Raw genomic sequence first — 25,146 nt, forward strand, 5'->3', positions numbered from 1 at the left:
ATTTTTTTAAAGATACATGTTATCAAATGAAGTAGATAAAACAGTTGACAAGCAAGTTATAGAAATGAATTGAAAAAAGACCGTGTTGGGGCATTTTTCTTCATTTTATTTCCTTTACAACCTAGTTCTCTATTCGTCTAAATTGTGCGGCAACTGTCGGGAGACGCTTAAAAGTGTAAGAAATAACTATTCCAAATTTTAGGGAAAACGGTTGAACCTGCGATTGTGAGAAGGAGGTGATCCCCACACCTTCATTTGCATCCAGTTGGATTTCCTAGGCGACCTTAGGCATCATAAGAAAAAAAGCGGTCTGCAAAGATTGAAAGTCGTCCTGCAATCTCTCTCTCTAGCTCGCTCTTAATTTTAGTTCCATTAGGTTGAATTTTTCGTTTACCTTTAACAACGTAAGAAATAATCCACATTTTCTTGAAAACAGTTTGACGATAAGATCTATAGAGAGTTGTCTTTAGAGATAAGGACGGCCTGCAACACCCCCCCCCTTTTATTTATGCCCCATTGGACTGAAATTTTTAGGAGACATAAACAGCGATATTCCAAATTTGGTCGAAATCGTTTGAACGAACGCGTTTCGGCGATTCACTCACCATTATTATTATAGGTATCAACATGACCTTTAATACGAGGTCAGTAAATCGCCGAAAATTCTGAGATTTAGAATTACTTCGTGTTCGTTACTTCTCTTGTATAACGACTGCTGTTTATTGCTATAATGTATTCCTCATATATAAATGAAATTTAAATCAACCGCGATGTTTGTTTTTCGTCTACTGAACATTTCCATATTTTCTTATAATCATAATTATCATGCACTACCCAGCCCATGATATATTGCTGATATAAAGACAGCTATTTGTTACTCATAAGTCATCAATGTAGCTGCTTCGTATCCGGAAGTTAGTATTTGTCATGCTTAAGATATTAGCATCCTGTAGAGAAAAGGAAATGTCATCACTGTAGAAGTGACCTTACTTCTACAATCATGCAGTTCAAGTCATCAATAGGAGGTGGTTATGAACTTGATGAGATTAAAACTCAGCATTGCATTTCTAATATTAGCGTTTCCAGAAATTTGCATAGCTGGGAAAGTTTTATTTTTTAAATATCCTATACATATATGTACTTGTATAAGTATTTAATAATCCCAGCTTTCTTATGACTTCTCCATCCACCAATATTATTTAGCACGTTAGCCACAAGCCACTGTGAATAAACAAAAAGTTAACCGGAACCAAACATTGCACTTTTGCAAGCCACACCTCAACATAGTAGAATTGTGATCGCATATTGGTGGTGAGCATCGTTTGCCTCAAAACGCATTCAGAGACATCCATGCCACATTCGAAACCACAGCTCGTAGATGGGAAAGCTGATAACCAGCTCCAGACGCTTGTCTATTTCATGCTCATGGCGTAAAAAAAAAATAATAATAAAAATAAATAAATAGAGCTTTCATGGAAACTTAACATCAGTGTGGACAAATATGCGAAGCTGTTATATATATAGAATATAGACACAAAAAAGTTTTATACCAGTAAATGAAACCATGTTAAAAATTTAAATCATAATCAAAAAATTAGCAGTCATATTATATCACTTCAACGTGGGAATTGCTTTTAAATGCTCGAAAAAAAAGGTAAACAGTAGCAAAATCATTTGGAGAGTTAGCAAATTCAGTAGAAGGTGATACTGTGGAAATAACATTACAAGAAACAAGTGGAAGAAATCCGACAAGCATAGCAAAGTAAATGGAAAATCCCCCTGAGAAAGCAAAATATATATAGAACTTACTAAATATGCAGGCATCCTTTGTCAAACGATTTTTAAGATTATTTAACAATATTGGCATTAAGAAAAAATCCCAGAAAGTTGGAATAAGACAATTATCATCCCAATATATATAAAAAGGCAATTAAGTGCAACTGCAAAACTGAAATGATATGTAGAAGATCCTCAGAAAAGGACGATCATGTATTGACCTAGCATTTACATTAAAAATCTTAATGGAGAAGGATTGTGTATTCAACATAGAAACACACATAGCATTTGTAGATTACCAGAAAGCCTTTGACAGAGTCTTAAGGAACAAACTCTGGCCCATACTCAAGAATTTAAACATTCCAAATCAACTGCTTGCAGCAATAACTAACACGTATCAGAACAACCAAACAGCTGTAAGAATCTGTGAAAAAGTTACAAGAAGCTGATGTTGATATCAAAATATCAATTGTTTTAAAGATAAAATATAAATTGTTTTAATTGTTTTAAAGATAAACAGGCATGATCGGTAATATTTTCAAACCTACCCAAGCTCAAAAGCATACAAAAATAAAAACTGCAAAAGAAAAAAGAATACAAGCCGGAGAAATGAAATTCCTACGAAGGACAGCAGGTTATACTTTCTGGAACAAAAAAAAAAAAAAAAAAAAAAGCAGAACAGATTCGTATACTTTGTCCAATATTGAGTCATACGTAAAACACTCAATATTAGACAAAGTATACGAATACCGAAAGAAGCGGATTGAACATATTGAAAGAATGGACAGTTTAAGACTACTCTCCCCCCCCCCCCCAAAAAAAAAAGATACTCCGATATCTCTCAGTTATAGGACAAAGCAGGAATGACTAAGAAAAAGATGGAACAAGACCAAAAAACAGGCCTAAATCCCTGAAAGGTTGATGTGATATGATAGAAAATATTTGGTCAAGGATTGAATGTAAAAACTCTGGGATAAGTAGTACTAGTGATAAATTATCCACGCGGTTAGCCTATTGGCTTTGCGGAACCATATGCCTGGGGAAGGAGTGTCCTGGGTTCGATTCTCGTCGCCGACGTGAGGAGCTTAAGGATCTTCCTCAGCCATAGCCAAGTTAGCCGGTCTTGGGCGTGGACAGCAGGGTTTTTCCCCCAGTTTGTCTGGGGTTTTTCATCCCACAAGCAGGCAAACCGCCCCAATAAGAACGGGGGAGAAAAGGGAGGAAACTCCATATGAATAAATAAATAAAGTGATAAATTGGATGAAAATAGTTGGCTTCTATCTACTAGTCCGATAAGGAGAAGGGTTGTAGTAATCAGTACATGGCTTGATTCTAACTTAGGCATAAATTCCGATTTAAAAATATGAGGTGTTTATGTTAGTGGGAAGTAATGATCAAAACTCTGGAGGGTTAGATATTAATACAGTAGATTGAATTGGTTGTCTGACTAATATCGACGAAAATTTTAATTGGGAGGCGTTATCAAAGATGCGGAGATTGCAAACGGGGGTTGATTTAATTGAGATCGTTGCCGAAGTAACTACGACTATTTAAACCAACGTGTTATGTCTCTTAAGTGCATCTGTTCTTACGTCCTAGACGAGATTTGCAATAGTATTATGGTTGCTTATGGAGTTTCACTATACTGGACTATTACTGTTCACCCCTTTACTTCGATATTATAAATAGATTGCAAGGAGTTATTCCACTAATTGCGGATGATAAAACTTGGGTGATATGGAGGTGGTTGAGAGGATTCGGAGGCGGATAACTAGAATGGTTTCGGGCCTGTAGCATGTTCCGTATGAAGAGGGAGATTGAAGATTTGTGGGTTATTACAAAAATTAGCAGATAGAAGGAAAAGAGGTGACATGATAGAAACATTCAATTTACTTCAAGGATTTTATAGAACGGAAGAAATTATTCACTAGATGGAAGATAGGGACAGAACAAGAAGTCATCATTGGAAGTTGAATAAACCTTTAGTTGGGTTTATTCAACTTTACACAGGGTGGTGATGAGTAGAATGGGTTGCCTGCAGTTGTTAGTTCTTCGTCAGTGAATCAGTTTAGAGAGGTGTGATAGGTACTGTGTGAATAATAGCCAGCTTCTACCTCCCATGGTGAAATTCTGGTTGGATTGCGAACTATGCTGTGGGCCTGCGCATTGAGTCTTTTGATTCCATGGAGATACTCGTTAACAATAACGACAACAATAATAATAATGTGTTTCGGAATTTAATTAGCGATTAAATTATCCTAGTCTAAACTAGCATAATTTTCTACAGTTACGTATCTTTGTGTGATCTATGTAACGTTGGACCAATCATCCCCAGACTTGTGTGGCGATCCATTCGATATTGAGAAGACTAAGTTATGTTTCAATCAAACATTTTTAGAAATAAGTAAAAAATGAAATAAACAGTCCATAATAAAATGGACTGTTTATTTTTATTGTTTCTTGTCTTAACTGATTTTTCTTTGCTCGTTCATCAAGCGGGCTCGACTTTTCAGTCCTTAGGCTGGCCACAGCTTTTAGCAGAACAAGTTGACAAACAGCCATAATGCAACCCATGACCTATTTTTATCATGCTAACGAATCGTTTTCTTAATAACATAAGCTACCGCCCTGCAATTATCTGAAAAATTTATAAATTTATAAAAATTTATAAATATCAGAGAAAAAACTTTTCCATACTTTACGGATTTGCAACCTATGCTAATATAGAGATGTTATTTTCTATCACAAGGATAAAATAAAAACAAAAATCAACGAAGTTTGGTGAACTAACTATGTAACATTAGTTTCCTGCTTTCGTTATAAAGAGAACAAAATAATCCTATTCTGAACACTTAAAAGAATGTTTTTTTTCTTCTAGAATGAAATGTAAAATGATGATTCCAATAAGGATATTCGCATCTCGAAGTTGCATATTTCTTAGAGCATTGACCTATTCAGACGTGAAGTCCTGAAGCATTTTAATGAACTATATATGATATTTATTGATATTTTAACTCTTTAACGTTGTAAATGGAGAGCTCTTATTCAGTACATAATCTACAGATGGTTTAAATAATAACTGGAGATTTTTATTTTCTTTTTACATCTGGTATGACTTGATCGTACATTTACATGTCACTAGCAGACACGTGCCACCTGGTCTAAGATTCTGAAAGACGTCCGCCTACAGATGCACGGCCGTGATGAGTAAGAAGATGCAATGCGCGAGTGGCGTCCCTTCTTTTCAGTCGTAAGGGTCATTTGGCTACTCTCACTGTTCTCCGTGCTTATTTTCTTGAGTCCTAGAGTGTTGATTGGTCTAAAGCTGCGAATGTGCTGCAAGATCGATTTTGTGATCTATCATCAGAAAACTGTGCGGGAAAAGATTTCCGATTATGAAGAATTATGTTTCTTGCTTTTATCGATCCTATAGATTGAAAAGCAGTGAACCATTTTTTACAGTTGTAATTGTCAAATTCGCTGCTTTTTAATTGGCTATTGTTGTCCTACCCAAGTGAAAAGATTTGCATTGAGATTGATTCGACATAGTGGCTTGAAAAGATTTGCACTTTAATCTTTGTTAAATATTTTGAACGTTTTAAGTGAAATCTTGATTTTTGATTGTTGCTCACTTTACTTTCTTTTTAGGGAAAAATAACTGGAGAGTATTAAATATTTGTATTTTCTGTACATACACTTACTATTTCATTTGAGCAGCATTTATCAAATAGATTATCACCAAAAGCATGTTTTTATTTTAATTTCTATTCGGTTTGCAAAAAGAGAATAATCTTCCACAGTGTGGAGGAAAGTATATATTTGTACTGAAGCTACAAATATTTCATTCTCAACCCGAAAAATTCTTTATCTTCAGATTGACTCTCATATCGTTCAAGTACGTCAAAAGTTCTAGATCTTTCTCTCAGTACACGTTTTGTCATTTTTTTTTCCCCCGCTAAGTGACATTAGCTCCACTGTAATATATTTTGTTTCATTTCTAATCCGAGTTCAGTTCGTAGTTCGACAGGAACATTAATAATGGCTTTTCAGCTAAAGGCGAGTTAATCATCTCACCAGCTGGAAATTTCATTCCTTAAATAATATAAACCAGTCAAGGAATATGCGCAATAGTGCAGCACTTTTCTTCGCCCTAGTTGCTGTGACGTAATCAAAGGAAAAGACACCCAACATTAAAAAAAAAAAAGCTTTGTTTTTTTTCTGCGAATCCAATCCACGAAAAAATAAAGAGGGTTGTCGTTTCACACGATGAAAATCATCTGCCTCCTTAAGACATTCATCCTCAGGATGAGATTCAAACCTTGAATGGAGAAACGGGTGCACCATCCATATTGAACATACTCTTCATCTTCAGATTTACACTTTCCACTGAAAAGTTGAAAGTATATGGGAAGGGTTTTAAAAAAAAAAAAAAAGCAACGAAAGGTCTTGATAAGAAACTCGGCTAGAGGATGGAAGTTAATAGGAGAAACACACACACACACAAAAAAAAAAAAAAAACCTCACGATACCACTTTTTTAAGGAATGCTACTTTTCCCTGGGATTTATTTATCCCCCCAAGACATTGGTTTACGTTGACATTTCATTTTTATCGAAGTTTCGGATCTCGATCTCCATTAGAAGTCCTAAAATAAACAACCACCTTTCCATATCGATATTACGAAGATTAGCATATTTCTAGACAGCGAATTGCCTTTTGTTAGCCTTCATAAATCACGATTCAAGTGATGTCCTTCATTTGGAAAGGTATATTTTCAAATCCTATGACTCTAGGAACCTTTATAACGAATTTTCAGCTAAAAGTGAGATTCATTTTCATGCTAGTAGAAGAGTGTTTCATCCCACAAAACAAGCCAGCCAAAGAATGGCTTGATAGAACAGACATATATAGATAGGAACCCCCCCCCCCCCTCAATTAACATTAATTGCGTTTATGAAATCAAGTTACTTGACTGTGACAGACCATTCAGCTTAGCACGAGAAAAATGTCTTTCTTCTGGGTATCTCTCTCTCTTAAGACATTTATTATTTATATAGATAATGTACTATCTTTGTAATAGTGTTACATCATTCATTTTCGTAATTCCAGACACTATTCAATATTCTTGCAATATGTTATTCAATACTGTGGCTGAATATACGAGTGATTTAATAGTCACAGTTCAGTGTTTATATATATATATATATATATATATATATATATATGCGCTCTCGCCTATACGCATGCACTGTACAGGGAATATTAACATGGAATATTATAAGGTATCTAAGCTAAAGGAGTTGGGGTGAATACTCTCGACAGTTCCAAAACGCTCGTGTGTGAAAGATGGAACAGAATTGTTTGCTTATAAAGATAAGGAAGATTACAGTTTATAGAATACTATGAGTAATGATCAGTATACTACAATTTCATCTGTTTTCTGTACGTTTTATAACCATATAATTTATTTCATCTATTTTCTGTACGTTTTATAACCAGTAATAAATGGAACATTTATCAGATTTATCACTGCCATGATTTTATTACGAAGAGACTTTAGCATGGGACAAAAGGTATTACAAAACATTTTGTTTAAAAAAAGTTTAATTGGAATATTTTAACAAAATAAAAATGATCTTGGCCAGAGTACATGAAATCCATCTCGGATACATGGTAATGGTGGTATTATACTCTTAAATTATGTATAACATAGGAATTCGTGGGAGTTCATGCTAATGTTGCCCTAGAATCAGGGGTGGCCAACCTTTTATGCTCCATGTGCCAATTTTTTCGCTTACTAGTGCCATTCAACTCTTGTACCCTTAAAAACTCCCAGTAAAAATACGTTAATGTAGACATGATATATTGATTTAATATAAAAACAAGATTCTCTCTCCGTAACTTAGGCCCAAGTACTAGCTTCAGTTTTCTTTCTATTTCAGTCTGATGTGTTTTATAGTGTCGTAACAACATATATTTTATTATGTGAGTGTTTTCCTGACGGATTCGCTATAAATAAGAACTCACTTTCCCACTGTTCATTGAATTCACGTTTACTATCATCTTCTGATTTTCTTTTGCACTGTGATGGGTAACTGAATGCAAAAACAAGGCTTAATTTTCGAAAAAGTACACAAAACTGCAAATGTTTGTAAAGGACGGACAAAGTACAACTCCGTAGCGCACGAGTATCAATTGTAAACTGACTGACAAAAGCCTGCGAGGCATCGCTGTTGCTAACACTTGACGCCTCAGGATCAAAAAGTGAATGTACACGAAACAATAAAATCGCTAAAAATAATTGCTAAGTTTTAGTCTTTTTTTCCTACAAATCGGTTTTTGGTTAATACTGTTTGCATAAATAGGCTTACTTTTTTATTGTTATCATCGGGATCCAATGAGCCATAGGTTGGCCATCCCTGCTCTAGAACATAAGTCTTTTTAGTTGAAGATAGACAATACTAATGATACATGCGCAAGCTTCTTAAATGACAGAGCAAAATAATTTCTCTCTTTCGGGAACTTTAAGCTGAAGTTTGCTCGAAGGTAGCTTTCGGTGTTTAACCTTATAAAACAAATTTTTGACTTTATGTAGTTTTTTGAATTTTCCAAACGCATATTTTTCCCGTGAGCCAAAAACTGATTAAAATATCGCAGTTGTGATCTTATTAGACTTTTTCAAGGAAAATTTAATGGAAAAAAAAAAACGCTTTTTAAAAAGCGTACGAAATCTGCTTATGGAATACATCATTAGTAATAGCCATTGTTCCTTACTGAACAAAAAGAAACAATTTTGAACCGAAGAATTTCGAGTTTAAAAACAACACCCGATCAATTTTTTCTCGCTAATGATTACACGATGTTGTAAGTTATAAATGATATCGAACATAGCGAAGATATTGTCGATGCAAAAATCACTGGTTCTGACTTGCACATGACGTAAGTCTACAGGCTTGAAGCGGAAGCTGTCATGTAACAGAACCTAACAAAACAAAGCACTAATACATGTAAATGACAAATATATAGAAAGTTTTTGAGATCATAGCTATTAAGTAGTGCAATACCGAGACAACTCATGCTGAAGGTTGTAAATTTACGCGATTGTCATGTTGATTTCTCTTTCTCTCTCGCACAACACATACCAATCTAATTGTCGAAAGAAAAGCATCTCCCACCAAAAGATACACCGTGCAATAAGAGCATTTCAAACACACCAGGTTTGGTTGCATAATGCAGATGTGCTGGCAACAGCTTTTGATACGTATTGATTTGAGCTTTTACATTTAACATAAATTCTTGAAATTATAGGATCTGAAATTTAGTTTAAACTACCATTTTCGATACTCCTTGCAGTTTCATAAACCAAAAAAGCTTCAGTTTAAGCGATTTTATTTTTGCAGTGAATTTTCATTTATGACGTTTTTCGTAGGCTTTTAACGGGGTATTTCTCTGTTTTCCCATTCGAATAAAAGTATTGGGTTTTCAGATAAGGGATGAAACGACCGACGAATTCGTGTTGTCTAAAAAAAAAATAATATTATTATTATTCGAGTATTAGGCCAGTTTATTGGTAATTTTTAGATGCTTATCTCTTTTTCAGAATTGTTTTACTTAAAACTTTTTCTGGAAATTGAAAACAGATATGAGCTTCCGAATTTGAAACATTTTTCAAATTACGAAGTTTATTTATCCGATTTTTGCTCTGTCAAGTGTCCGTTCTTCTAGAACGCGTCTGACTGCTATAGTTCAGGCTAAACAAGCACGTGGCATTGTATACCGAGAAGCTGCAGCATCACTTCGCGTGCCGTCCAGGTGTGTGTGTATGTGCTTATGGTACGGCACCCTAGTAACGGAATGGCAGATTAAATTCTCTTTCACTATTGGTCAGCAAATCTCCAATCAGAATGGGTGGTTCACTGCAAACCTATTTCACAGCAGTTGCTACGCAATTATTTTCCTTCAGTTTTGTATCAGCAGGAAGCTGCGAGAGTTTGTGTGTGAAATTTGGGACAACCAAAAGGCATTAACCCAAGTTTAGATAGAATTGCGGTTTATCAAAACCGAAAAGAATTTTTCAATGTACCATATTTCGTATAATTATATGAATGCTCGATATTTTCGGTTTTTTTTTCCTTTTAATATTATCTTATTAAAACAGTATTGATATATATATTTTTTTCTTAATCAGTACTGTATTAAGATAGATAATGAAGTTTTATCGTATTACAAAATATTTTATAGATATCTTCGCGATGAGCCTTCTGATTCCATGGAGATACCCATATAATTATTTTGTTACAGTTGTTAACACTTAAATGAAGGAATAATAATAATAAAGGCAACTGCCAGGAAGCATTGCTTTATAGTAGTGTGCATGTACGTCAATAGACAAAGCAAACAACAAAGTACGAAAATGATCCGTGACAATAAAAACATGTTTCTCAATAACGTTTTTGCACAGTGACATCATTCATATCTTACATTTATCCAGTCAAGTATGCTACAAGTGGCAGCATTGCTAATTTAACATATTTGTCTCATTTTGATTAATGAATAATTAATTCAGAGAATTATGAATATATTTTATGAACAGTTATGTAACTAATAGTTCATATAACTTGTTATAAACAGACAAAATCATCTTTAATGTAAACGAACTAAACCAGATAGTTCTCGATGTTAATATCTTAACTATATTAATAGAAGATATTCGGTTTTTCTTGGAAGTATTCCGTCATCAGAATTGGTTTTATGTTTGCGTTATTTTAATATATTTTTCTCTTATTCCAAAGCAAAGTTCTTCCTTCGATCCAGACTAATGATAGAATTAGTTATTTATTTTTTAAAAATTACTTTAGTCTGTTGATGATATATCCAGTAAATTATGTGACACTTGCGCGATCGACATATTTTACGATGGTCTGGTTTATAAATCAGATGGCAAATCATATATTAAAAAGAGTCGCTAAAATAAATATTTTAAAATAATTTTCATTAGTTTTAGTAATAAGTCTAGAAACATAGTTTTGGATGTTAATTGTTTAAAGTGCTTGGAAATGTTGTAGGATTGGAGCATGCGGCTATGTAACAACGTTAATACGTTGTTAGTCTGTTAGGTGTATTCTGTGGCCAGTTAATATGTTTGGTTAACCGATCAAGTGTTGATCAATTTTATTAATTAACTGGTCCAATTAATTAATAAAATTGATCAACACTTGATCGGTTAACCAAATATTATTATTTACTAATTTATGATCAAGAAAACAACCTTCATGATGAGTTAATATGTTTATTGGGATAGAGAAAGACAAGTTGCAAGGGAAAAAATTCACTTCTATATTCTGAGACCAGCTAGCTCATCTTCACTCGAAAAACTTATAATTATTCCTCGAGTCCTGGATGGAATTCAAGCCTGTCTTTTGAAACAAATAATACACACGTCATTTTACAAACTAGGCTATGGAAAAGCTCTCTAGTTGAGCCTAGTTTGACATGTCTGACAATATCATAGAGTACACTTTAGATTGCAGTAATAAGTTTCTCCTTGTACAACCCGGCTCTAGATTTTTTTGCCTCCCCAAACAAAAATTGTAGCTCCTCCCTTTTGTTGTTGATTTGCATTTTTAACTTTTGAATTTAAAAACATTAAAATGTGTTTTTCATGAAACAAAAACAATTCCTATTAATCTACTCATTTTTATTTTAATATAATCAGTTACGTAATTACAATATTGAATATTTAAAAAAGTTATATATATATATATATATTATTTATTTATTGATGGAATGCTGCTGCCTTTTGTAAATTGTGCCATTCCACTTGCTTTGCTGCTACTAGAGTCGGCTCTGCTATGACAGTCGTCTTCAGAAGAGTTGCATCTGTTGAGATGTTTGCTTATACCATTTTTTTTTCTTTGACTGAAGTTTCATTGCAGATTCCCGGAGGTGTCGCGTAATAATAATAATAATTACTATTTTCTTAAAAAAAAAGGAAGAATGAGGGTTGACGAATGTAGGGTTTTTACATATTATCCTTAGAATATATCCATATCTTTACATATTGATCGTAGAACTATACGGTCATGTTCGGTGAATGTGGTGGGTCATCCACTGCGGGTAGCACTTGCAGTTGACTTCTTGCGCTTCCATCTCAGTATGGCATCACCGACTTGGGATGGGCTCAATTTGTCAAACAGATAAGCCCGCAACATAGCATCCTATCACAACGCCTCCTTCAAACTCCGTCAGTTCCCTTATCGATGAAGGAGTGCGGGTTCACATCATCAGCCTATGAAAGAATTACAAAGGGCAAGGTGCACGTGACTCATGGGCACGATGCACCTTGCCCATGAGGGTGTCCGTTGACTTCTTTCCAAGTAGTGTGTGTATACAGGTATCCCTCGATGTTAACCGCCTATATCAAAATCGCGTTAATCAAATCTAATAATCAGTAGTAAAAATTACAATTCGTCCATGATCGATTACTGTATTAATAATTCGTTTTATATGGTACTCTCTTAGGAAAGATAAAAAATTAATGCAAAGTAAATGTTTAATAAATGCTTGTACCTACATTATTTACTGCAATTTTTTTTATCGAAAGAAGTTATCAAGAGTCGTTTGAACAGTTTTAGTTTTTTTCTTATCGGAATAAATTCTACGATAGCAAGCAAAATGACTCTCCAGACCTCGACAAAAAAGCAATAAAACATAAAGAAAAAACACTGCAAATATAATACATGATGGTACAAATTAAGTGGATATTGAATCCAACATTATTTCATACAAGAGTTTCGTGTCGAATATATAGAAACTAAAGGTTTCGGCGGATGCAAGTATAAGTAGTTCCTTATGGGCAACTCGTAGTAAAGGTGGAGCAAGCTCCAGAGCACTGTCCTCAGTATTTTCCATAAATGTAAAGCACATCTTCTAGAGGACATGTATGACAAAAATAAACTTTTGGCTCTCTATTTCAGTGATACAAGATGGTTTATTTATTTTCAGCTACAATCTAGAAATTATTGAACAAAGATAAAAAAAAAAAAAAAAACTAAACCATACCATACTGACATCGGAGGTCGCGGTATCCCTCAGATACAATTTACTGTCAAATATCACAAACCTTTACATAACATGTGTTAAACCAAACTGACAGCAAAAAAACAGTGCGGAATATCACTCGTAACATATGAATGCCAGCTACTCATGACCTGCAAGCTATACAATGAATTGTGTAAGAATATTTATATTAAAACATTTTGCATGTATCTGTCAGATCAGCTGCGAGCTCCGCAGGGTTAAAGGCGCGTATATCAAGAGATTGCCGCAATTAATTTCGCCGCGTTAAGCAAGGGATACCTGTGTGTATGTGTGTGTGTGTGTATATATATATATATATATATATATATATATATATATATACACACACACACACACACACACACAAACTTGGCATTCTCCACTTCCAATACTCCCCCCCCCCCTTAAAATTCCGCATTCTTCCATATCCTTTCGTTTGCTTCAGCAATGGCAACTGTTAAGTCGTCGCCTAACGGTAAACCAAATAATCCTTGTTGGGGATGGGAAGAATAGTAACTCGTCGAATCCGAGAGAGCTCTAATACGTTGTCGTTTTTCTAATGAAACTGAGCAGAGTACGTACACAGCACTTTGGATTCTGAAATTTAGTATTTGAACACAGTATTCATTTCAGTCGCTTGGTGATTCAACTAAGGAAGCCCGATGTTGCGCGACATCTTAATGAAACAGAAGACGTTCATTCGCTTAAAATATACTCAAAATTTATAATTTTTCAATGAAAAGACATTTCATATTTCTGTATGACCCCTGGGGAGAAAATTGCGTATTCCCAGTGCTATGCGTGCTACTGGCTGTAGCAGAACTACGACTATGATTATCTCTCTCTCTCTATATATATATATATATAGCATCTCAAAAACCTAGTGAATCGAGGGATCTGCTCAGGTGGCTTCAAGGTTGTTGTTTTGGAATTATGGCCAAATCAACTAAAGCTATTATAATAAGCCGGTAGTTTTATGTCTGTTAGCTGGATAAAAACCCAGCTACCATCGAATGAGACTAGTTAACTTATCTTCAGTTGAAAAAATCGTTATAACATTTCATCATACGTGGGTTCGAACTCAGATTTTTTATTTATTATTATTATTTATTTATTGTCAGTTGGCATCTGCCGATTATAACGACTACAGAAGTTTGAAAACTTTTTTCTCCTTTGAGCGTTACTTTACAAAATATGTGATTCAGTTATTAGTGATAATCCTGCCAGATAAGCTAACGAGTAGCAGCACTTTACAGTCAAAAATTATCTTTATGATAATTTTGAAAACCAGTTAAATTGCGATGTTGCGCAACACTGAAAGCGTAGTCGGAAGCGACGATACTCTTTGATAGGAAGCAGTGGCGGCTCGTGCCTTGAAATCGTGGGGATGCTGCAATTTTCGAAATATACATACGCAGTATATACGTACAATGTATACGTGTTTGGATAAAATATCAAAATTATGGTAAAAAATAAACATGAAAAAATATTGTTTATTATCGATAAAATTATACAGTTTAGTATAATTCAAAATTACTTAAAAATTACTATAACAAATGTTATGTCTTTAATTGTAATGTCCAAATATTTAAAGAGACGGAGTAAACACGATAAGCACTACGAATACTACTACTGGCACAAACTACATGTAAACAACAGTTGAACTGCGCGACGGACAGTGCCGCATTTCGCTAATAATTCGCATTTCACTATGACGTGCATATGCTTGCGCGCGTAGCAATATGACACTGTGGAAAACACGGTGTCGCCACCGTCCTTCGCCCTCTTAAGTGCTACAAGATGGATTTTTTTTTTTTTTTTTTACGAAATAAGAGAATTATATAGGATTGTTGATGATAAAATTAAATATTACAAGCAAATATAAATATATTTATATATCGAGAAAAATTGGGGGTGCTGCAGTTCCGCATTGCCTATGCACAAGCCTTCCCTGATGCCAAACAAGACGAAGCATGGTGAATACGAGCGTTTACTTACGCTCCTTTTTGCAGGGAATGTATCCCTTTTAAGTTTTTTTCAACAGGTGACTATACAATTTTGGAGACATCAAATTAATAACCTTCGTGTGTTTAGTGCATATGTCTTTTTTTGATAACGTAAAGTTTGTTTAAAAATTGGAACTATAATATTTAATAACTTCCAAATTAAATTTGTCGGTAAAGACTTGAAAAGGAACTCAGAAATCGGTTGCCTGTATGTCTCACATTCGTTACACCTCACCTTTGACTAGGTCTCTGTGTATATGGGAAGGGGGGGGGGGCTGAGGAAGGGGCACATAATAACAAGATAACAATTGCCCACTTCATTGCTTTTGTCGCCAATTTTGTTATCTACAGATAATTATGCTGACCTTGCTATAGGTCACCATAATTATCTGTAGTCAAAAGTTTATTTAAATTCATCCACTGGCATTTTATGATTTCTCCTTACTTAGCAACAGAAGATTATGCGTCATCTTGATTTAGGTTTAATAGGGATACCTATACGCGCTTTAATTTAGCACACAACTCAAGTGATCAATGCAAATCAACAAGGAAGTTAGCAACGCAATTTCCACTTGGGTACGCACGTTAGTATGTAATAATGCGATTCCCATGGAGTAATTTACAGCGTTTACTGTGCTAAAATTAGTGCTTCTTTTTCTTTATAATACGTGTTTGTACCTCATGATTGCGAGCATCGACCTTTTTTCAAGTGCAGGAAACGTACGTTTAGCAAATAAATTTATTAATAAACCATAAAATAACAGTAGTTTAATAAGCTAGTTGGTAATATATTTAAGTGTTTCATAATTATAGAATTGGATGCCAATTCGTCCATTTTCACGGGCAGATCCCTTGATAATGGGACTGTCCGTTTTCACAAAAATTTTCCCATCCCCCAAGACATGCTTTCGGGATCCCGTAAAAAAGTTTTTTTTTTTTATTAACGCAAAAAAAATATTAAAAAGTTAGTTACTAAAACTTAAAAAAAAAAAAAAAAAAGATACATTTTTCTAAAAAGTATATGAGACCAGCTACATCAACCGCTGCAACAAAATTCCAAGAAACAGAAACTGGTGGGACTTCAAACGGGTAAATTTTGAAGTATCTGTTATGTATATTACTCTAAATTTCACTTTCTTCTTAAAAATTTTAATTAATGCTAGTTTAAATTTCAACTTTATTTACTATGAATTTCATTATCATTTATTATAAATTTTATTTATTCATTAGCAACTGCAGACATAATTGCTTTACATTAAAATATTAACGAACAACGATATTTTATTTTCAAATACTGATTTGTTGAAATTTGTATTAATACTTTTTTTTATTAATACTCAAAATATGAATTTTAGGTCGTTTGAAAATATTTTTTTGAGAAAATCTTAAACTCCCTTTCCCCGTTTTTTTTTTTTTTTTTTTTTTTTTTTTAAGGGACATTCTAACACTGTACATTTTTTTCTAAAGTTGTTAAGCAGAGGGCTCCAGCGGTTCTTTTTTTATGGATGAGAAGTACCATCGCAGGAAATCTGTGACGATGGAGCATCCCTTTCTTCCCCACATTCCACAAGTCTTGGTCAGGTCTGAATTACCATCTGTGGGCTTGAGTGTTGCTGCTGTTTGGCATGGGAATCTTTCGCTTTTAAAGAGTGAAAGTGGTCGAGAATATTGTCTGTAAACTTATAGGGCCTATACGGGGAGGAAGCTTCGCTGTGTAACTAAATTGATACTCATTCTCATTATTTGATAATATGTAGTGTTATCAAATATTACTGGGTACCTAGGCTGAATTGAGCATAGGTGGAATTCATTTCTCCACAAAAATCTTCAAAAACCAAGAAATCGACAAACTAACATGTAACAGCACGTGTTTAAGACAACACAGATTCATGATAATTAACAACACTCAACTGTGCGAAGCTTATTAAATCCTATTGTTAAATTCGTTAATAAGATAATAACGAAGTGGATAACTCTTAAAGCAGAGTTCTTGTAGACGTCTTTTGCTAAAAGTATTTCAGTGAGGGTATCGATTAGCTTTTCATTGAAGTTCATGGTAGTTACTTGAGCACACGCAGAAAACGTGAGAAACAAAATTACTCCATAGAAATTAACCATTCTTCATTCATATCATGTTCGTCCTTTCCCTTGAGTGCGGAAATGGCATTCAGCCAGTTTTTATTCCCTCCCTCTTTTCCTCTTAGTAACTGGAAAGAATGAATAGTAAGCGACCACATTTTTTTTTTTTTAAATACTTTAACATCCGGCACCAAGTATGGTATTACTGTTTTAAAAAAGAAGTGAAATCGCTAGGTGTATATTAAGTATTTGAGCTATGTGCATATTACTTTAGTTCAAAATGTTTTTTAATATTATTATCAACAGCCGGACTAATTATAATTACTAGGTACCATTATTCGAGCTGTTTGCGTGCACTGGCTGATTTTAAATGGCCTGTTATGTACAAATGAACATCCTGTTTTGGCAATGCCAGTTAGGCGAGCCCACACAGTTAAATTAAGCGACACTCTTCAAATAACAAAACTTGAATGGTATTTTAATGATATTTTTAATTGGTTTGAATCATTGACCGCCACCTTTCGTCAAGAAGTATTTTATAAATGAACGCAGTGTGTGCTCGACACATATCAAGGAGGTGGGTCTAATCAGAACCGGCCAACTCTGACTTAGCTTGAAAAGCTTTTAATAAATGAACCTTGCAAACTAGTTAGGATTAGAACCGACGTCCTTCCTACCAAAGAGTATCGTGGCTTCCGACTACGCTTTCAGTGTTGCACAACATCGCAATTTAACTGGTTTTCAAAATTATCATAAAGATAATTTTTGACTGTAAAGTGCTGCCACTCGTTAGCTTATCTGGCAGGATTATCACGAATAACTGAATCACATATTTTGTAAAGTAACACCCATAGAAGAAAAAACTTTTCAAACTTCTGTAGTCGTTATTCGTAATATACGTTACACCTTTAACCAAAAACATTTTATTTATTTACATTCGATATACGGTTCCCTGTTACTATAAAAGGTTTCTTCCGGATATGGGTTACAGGGTCATTAGGCGAAAACAGAAATAAAACAGCACAAAAATAATAAACGCGTTAGTTAACAAAAAAAAAATGATTTGGCAGTTATGTCTGAAAACACTCAACACAAGTTTCGCATTACTTGGTGTATTGTTTCAACGTGTATGTAACCCATTTCATACATGTTGAAGTGCTTTGATCCATGTAGCTCAAGTAATATTGTGATTCTTTAATTTCTTTTGGATTCTATCGGAAAGCGTATCATCTCGTGCCCGTATTTGCAGTTTATTATCTAACTGCTGCAGCATTGTACATTTTTATCTCTTTTCGGATATGGAACATTACATTTTTGTTGAAAATACCATCTAACATCACTATAAATGCTGATAGAATCACGGAGTTTCATTCAGAAATTGCAGTAGCATAGAGCAAGCGATTCAGCCTACTACTATTTCGTGCATGCCCATCTCGAATGTCCAACCCAAACCGGCGTTTTTCACAGTGCAGTGTTTTTGCCTATCTGAATTCAAGTTTCCAATTACTAACATATATCTGTGTGACAGGAGTCTCCATAGCTCAGTTGGTGTCGATTCTGCCCTTCATCTGAAACGACCCGGGTTGGAATCCCGTCTATGACGCGAAGAACCTTTATCGAGGCTTTTCAACTGAAGGTTTGCCAGTCTCATACGATGGTGGGAGAGTTTTTTTTTTTGTCTTTTTTTTTCCATCTCGCAAACCGGTCATAAGAACACACGCAGTTTACAGACATAATGCTTTAGTTGCTTCGGTCGTAAACCCAAAACAACAACTATCTGTGCGACAATACAGGATTGCATGGCTCTAAGCAAGTATTGAAAACTGAATCAATGATAACGGGTATGAAGCTCAAGTTCGGATAGATTACAAAGATGGCGAAGAGAATCTAGAGGACAACTGTAATAAAATAATGAAAGAGCAGAGGTGAGATTGTGATAATTCCTGTATATAACCATGGTCAGACTACATCTGCCGAGCGATTTGGTCATGGATTTCGGGAGATAGTATAAAAGCTGGAGAAAGATTATTTAGAACGTCTACGACAAGGATAAATGATTGATTAAAATCATATAATTGAGATCGAGGAGAAGTAATGCGATTGAGACTTATTTATTCATTCATTCCTCAAATGAAGGCTTGCTCGTGTATATATATAGCAACGATTAGTTTAACTAGTTTTGGATCAAATCATTCCTAATTTAGGTGAATACAATAATATGTATAATATATCTTTCCAGAATCAACATGTTTAAACGATTTTGTATATTCTTTGTTATATTATTTACAGAAAACGATCTTGAATAATCTTTATATAGTGATCATATGCTTACAACTTTTGCTAAATCTAAAGCAGCGAAAGTGTTCTTTCAACATGTTTTCATCTATTCCCCCCCCCCCCTCGTAATCTTGAGTCAAATTGTTGTAGCGTCTTTGCTTTTCCCTCCGAGTATTTTACGAAAAGAAAGAAAGAAATGAAATTACTATAATCATTTGTTTCCTTTTCATTCTCTGCTTGGGTATGTTTACGCTTGAAGAAAGCGTATACCTTTTCCCCGTTCTTAGGATTCTTAAAATGAATGTCGACCTAACCGTGTTTGCAGTCACGTATTACTAGGTCATACCACTCCTTTAGGGAACACAACCGTTTCAGAAAAACGGATTTAAAAAATAAATAAATAAGAATAGTCGGCAGTGATGATCACGATTTATAACTCATTATACCAGTGGAGTTGCAGCTGAGTTTTGCAAGAGCTATTCGGAATTTGTGACAGGTTTTCCTGCACGACTTCCGTGCAAGAAAATGCGTGAATAATGAAAATATTTTTCGCAAATAGAGTCTTATAAGTATTTACGACAAAAGAAAAAAATAAAACATGCTTGATTCGAAAGTAGTTTTCTTCCAGAGGTGAATTATTGCTTTATAAAATTTGTGAACATTGCCGGTTGTAAGAGCAGTTTCTCAGACCCTAAAGACGTGATATAAAATCTGCTCAGGTAGCTGATTTTATTTCAAATAGCAGGCTCCATTATAAGAGTATATTGCTTTTTTATTATTATTATTTACTGCTGTTTAAATAAAGGTATCACTTCGTTAAGTGATTTAGTGTACTCGTTACAATTAATATGTTTAAAAATATATATGGTTATGATTTGTGAGTGCAGCCCAATGAAACAGGCATGTGTGGCAATCAGAACTGATTTGGGCATATTTCCAGTCAAAGACAAATGGGAAAATATCCGAGATTATTTCAGAATAGATATTAATATCTTGGGCAGAGAAAATGATGTAAAGAAAATTAGTCATGATACAAAAAGTAATTCATTACCGTAATATATATATACACTTGGTCGTCAACAATTGGGAGGGGACTTACCGTGTGCTACGTGACTTCTGCCACGTAGTCCAATGGATTCATGCTACTTTTACTACCATTTGAGTTATTGGTACTGGGATTCGTTGAACTAATCTTAACCGTGGCTTGTTTAGGTGAGAACTGGTAAACGTAATGGTGCGATATTGTCGTGCATACAACAGCAAATATGGGAACCACACAATTTGTATACCCAAGTTATCTGCCTGCGTTATACATCCTGACGAAGCAGTGATTCGTTACTTTTTTTTTTTCTCTCTCTCACACACACACGCACACAAGAGATCTATTATGTAACATTGCGGAGGACTGATAAATCATCAGGAAAGGCATAATAAAACAGTTTTGTCTATACTCCTAATTGAGCCTATGAAAACAGTGCACACGAGGCAAAATTATATTTAACCATACATAAATAGGTGTGTATCAGCTTCATTTTAAAACGACACAAAATTTGTTGACAGTTATTTTTAGCTACTAGATTCGCATTTGGTTCTTTGATTATTATTTAAAATTTTAGAATTAAAATTTAATTATGAGAAAGGCTAACCAAATTCTAGGAAGAAGAGAAAATATTGCGGTATCCCTCTCTAAAATGGATATGAGAAGTACAATAAAGCATCCTTAAAAACGTGGATTGGTGTGTGACTTCTCTAGCACTTTGTTTCAATTCTTCTGTGTTTTTTTCTGTGATACACGTACCCAAATACCACACATGTATCACAGAAAAAAAAATGATGTAAATAAGGATTTTCCCTATTTTTTTTAAATTAATTATATTTTTATTTTTTACATATTCTGGAAATCCTGCTCTGTATACCAAACAACTTTTTCAAGCCACTTTAGGCCTCCATTAAATGGGACAGTGGTCTTACACTGGGGAATGGAATCCATCTTTCTTTCACTATTCTGGAATAGTGGAAGAAAACAAATTCCGTTATTATCACATTAGACTCAGCGGCCTGTCACGTCTAAGTAACTTGGCGTTTAGGGAATCTAATTTAAGGTTTGATAGAACTAATCTTATCAGCATAGTGTATTTATATAACACTGTCAGTTGCGTCTGTTCTCCTGGATGGTTTGTGGGATGAAATATCCGCGTTTCCAGGAGGGAAAACCATTCTAACCTTATATTAGACCTTCAGTTCAAACACTGATAAAAGCTTTCTCGTCCTAGTGAGATTCGAAACCGACTGAGCTAAGCCTATATTAATAATTTCAGTAACTTAAACAGTTAATAGTATTGTGAAAATATACTTAAGTTTTATTAGTAATTAGAACTTGTAATTTAAAGTTTTTTATGAGAATGATTGTTTTAAAACACAAATCTGTAATACATGCGGTATTTGACGACAGACAGATGTGTGATCTTGGAGACGAAATTCCCAAAATTTCGGACCGGGAGGTCAAAGTTTTGAAAATTCCACGTGTGTGATGGGGGGGGGGGGGCTTATGGCAGCCTGAACACAAGAAGAACCCATCCGATTACCTTGTAAATGAAAGTATCCAAGAAGAACTTTTCCCTTCAATGGTAAAACTGATTCGTGAATGGATATTGAGTAACTTCGGAGCCTCTGCGCCTTGTGGCCAAATAGCAGTCTTTTGCTAAACTATCGAAACGTTGGCTTGTAGGTAATTAATTTAGTTAGCAAATTATTTATTTCCATTCCATTTTTTTTCATTAACTAATTTTTGTAAAAAATAATCTTTGTATTAGTTGATTAAAACTTTCTAAGATCACGATTGTTTCTTTTAGTTTCCCGTATGCTACTATCCACATGGCAACCAACGCCGGACGTTATTTCTTCTTGACATATGAAGGAAACAACGGAGAATCTCATGCCTTAGGTTTTAAGTTGGAGAACTGTCAGGCTGCCAGCGCCATCTATCGTACACTAACAGAAAAACATGCATTTTATAGTTGTGAAACTGTTCGAAATTCCGTAACATCCCAGTTTATTAGAGATCTAAAAGGAACTATTGCATCTTTATTTAATGAAAATACTGCCCTCGGAAAAAATTATGTGTTTGATATACAGAGAACATGTCGCGAAGTATATGATCATACCAGGAGAGTGATGTATCAGATGGAGGCAGCAATCCAAACAGAGACTTTGAAATGCCAAGAAAGTTTTGATTCTCCTCATACTGACCATTGCCAGATGACACATTGCAAGGTTAGTACCATGGATAATAATTTTATTCCTTGTAATCATATCTGTGTAAACTTGTTTATTATAGTGAATGAAATTTTTGATAGTTTAGAAGTCAACTTTAAATGGTGATATGACTTTCTGAAATCCCTTAGCTCAGTTAAGGGAATTCATATAAAATCACACAAATAGTGTTGTATTTAAATTTTTAAATACATTTCTAATTGTGCAACATAAAAATTTGTATATGTACTATCTGTACAACCATATGATTATCTTATGATTTCATACCATGTGATGAAGTCATAAGAAAAAGCAAAAACTGCAACCTTTGTATTTATCAGGGTTTTTTTTTTAATTAAAAAAATGACTTTTGAAAATATAAAGTTGCTGACTTGAATTTGTCCTGGATTCGACTGTTATAGATTATCACATTTTCACAGTTTTTTTTTTTTTTTTTTTTCTGAGGAAAATTTCGATAAAAGTTTTCAAAAAAGACATACACAGACAAAGTGCGGAAAATCGGTGTTGCTCCGAATGCCCTAATGTAAGCATGTTTGCCTATTGTTTTTCACTGTTACTCGTAATAATGATCTTATCAATTTAGAACAACAGTGTGTGTATTTGAAGATGAGGACAAATGTGAAGCAGATCTAATGAAAATGAACCATCAAAAGAGTTGACATTGAGAAAATGTTTTGCACTCTTGAAACTTGAAAGCAGCAAATCATGGATGGAAATATTATTAAGCACCGAACAAAACATGCAAATCTGGTAAAAGATAAAACTGAAGAAAATGTATAAGACGACGAAAAATAATACAGTTCAAGTTTTGCTATTGAAGTTTTTTTTTTTTAAATAAAAATAAATTATGCAATTTTTCACTTTTTTGCATATGCTTTTGTTTTTGAATAATGAAAACATTATTATCCTTTACAGTCATATTAATTAAATATAGCTCTATAAATGTCTTTTTAAAAGTCATAGAACCAATTAGAATATTTTGAATTGAATACTGTTTTTGATTAATGTAATCCTTTCCAGGCACACATAATCACACTAATCAAGGGATTGCTGTGCAGTATAACCAAACAACATGCTTTTTTAGATATAATTAATGCATGTTGTTTGATAAACACATAATTTACATACGCAGCCTGGAAAGAAGTCAATGACCACCCACCATGGGCAAGGTGCAACGTACTATGAAATGAGTTACGTGTATTTACGTGTATTATTACAATTTATAGCCAGTATAAATTGTAAGAATATGATGCTCCCAAGTCAGTGCAACTGTATCCAAGTGAAATGGCTGCGAGAAGGGAAGTGATGGAGTTTGTAAGATGCATTGTGATAGGATGCCATGTTGCAGGCCTATCTGTTTGGCAAATTGTTGACAAATTGGGCCATCCTAGGTCAACAATCAATGATACCATACTGAGATAGGGGTCGACTGCAAGTGCTACCTCATCTGTCATTCATTGGCTGACATACTGAATGCAAAGTTCTGGGCATCAACTGGAACACAAATCTGCACAACAACATCATAACCAAGGCTCACAACATGGGGTTTCCATGATAGGACCGCAACGTGCAAGGAAACAACGAACCACATTACCCAAACCAACATGCAGCGTCTTCAGTGGTACAGAGCATGTACAGTGGGCAATTACTCATTCCTTTAGAAGTATTAGAGTGGGAAAAAAAAATTTTGTAGAGGTGGATTTTTTTTTTTTTTTTTAGTTTGAAAATTCCAAATTTCAAATTCTTGATTCAGGATAATCATTTTAAAGATTATACAACACAACACTTTAGTACCATTTATAATTTAATCTAATTTGTTGTAATAAATTTAATTTATAGTAATGTAGGTTGAAGACATTGAGAAATAAACTGGATTGATTATGAATGTAAAGAATTTATTAAACATAATTTTTGTTCAACATTTTGTGGGCATTTGCTGTACATCTCTATAGATCAGCAGAGTTGGCATCCATCATTTCTACAAAACCTATAACATTAGCAATAGCTGTCCAACATCCATTTACAGATATTGCTCATGCACTGAACCTGCTGCTCCATCTTTCATTTCATCTATTTCTGTTCTCTGGAACAGCCTTCCCTTATACAGTATTCCCAGAAGACTATAACCTCCAGTTCTTCAAAAAGAATAAACAAAAGACCTGTATAGCTCTGGGGATATGATGTCTACATCCATAGTGCTAGGCTGCCCAAAGAAAAACTGTAAGTTTGGTTCTGGCCGCAGACCACAGGAACTTCTTCTAAGCTTTTTTTTCGACTAGTTCCAACATTTATTGATTTCTAGCACAGGAAGACATAAAACAATAAAGAAACAGCAGTAAATATTTATATACTATGATGGATACCACATAATCATACACATGTGTTTATTCTGTAATTTAATTTATCAAACATATTACATATCTAAACTTATACGAGGGTGGTCTGAAAAGTTCTCAGCCTCGACCATAGATGGCAACACTATCGGCAAGAGATATTTTTTCCAAGTTGGTACATCTGTCATAAGCATCCATGTGAAATTACAAGTCATTCTATCAAGCAAAAGTGTTGTCTGTATTCCTTGAAATTGAGTATCATGCTATTATAAAATTCTTTGTAAAAGAAGATTTTATGCCAAAAAGAAATTCATTCCAAGTTCA

At 34.3% G+C, this 25,146-nt stretch overlaps 1 protein-coding gene across 1 annotated transcript in view; it reads left to right on the forward strand.

Annotated features, from left to right (window-relative positions):
* The window catches only part of dnr1 (E3 ubiquitin-protein ligase defense repressor 1), a 124,067-nt gene that overhangs the window by 91,861 nt on the left and 7,060 nt on the right, over positions 1–25,146 (forward strand). Inside the window, exon 4 of the mRNA XM_090397563.1 lies at positions 22,069–22,489. Within this exon, the coding sequence (XP_090253689.1) occupies positions 22,069–22,489 (421 nt within the window). The remainder of the gene's footprint in view (positions 1–22,068; positions 22,490–25,146) is intronic.

Source organism: Typopeltis vanoorti, chromosome 9 (assembly GCF_054136105.1).
Source record: "Typopeltis vanoorti isolate ZY-2024b chromosome 9, IOZ_Tvanoo_1.0, whole genome shotgun sequence".
Lineage (NCBI taxonomy): Eukaryota > Metazoa > Arthropoda > Arachnida > Uropygi > Thelyphonidae > Typopeltis > Typopeltis vanoorti.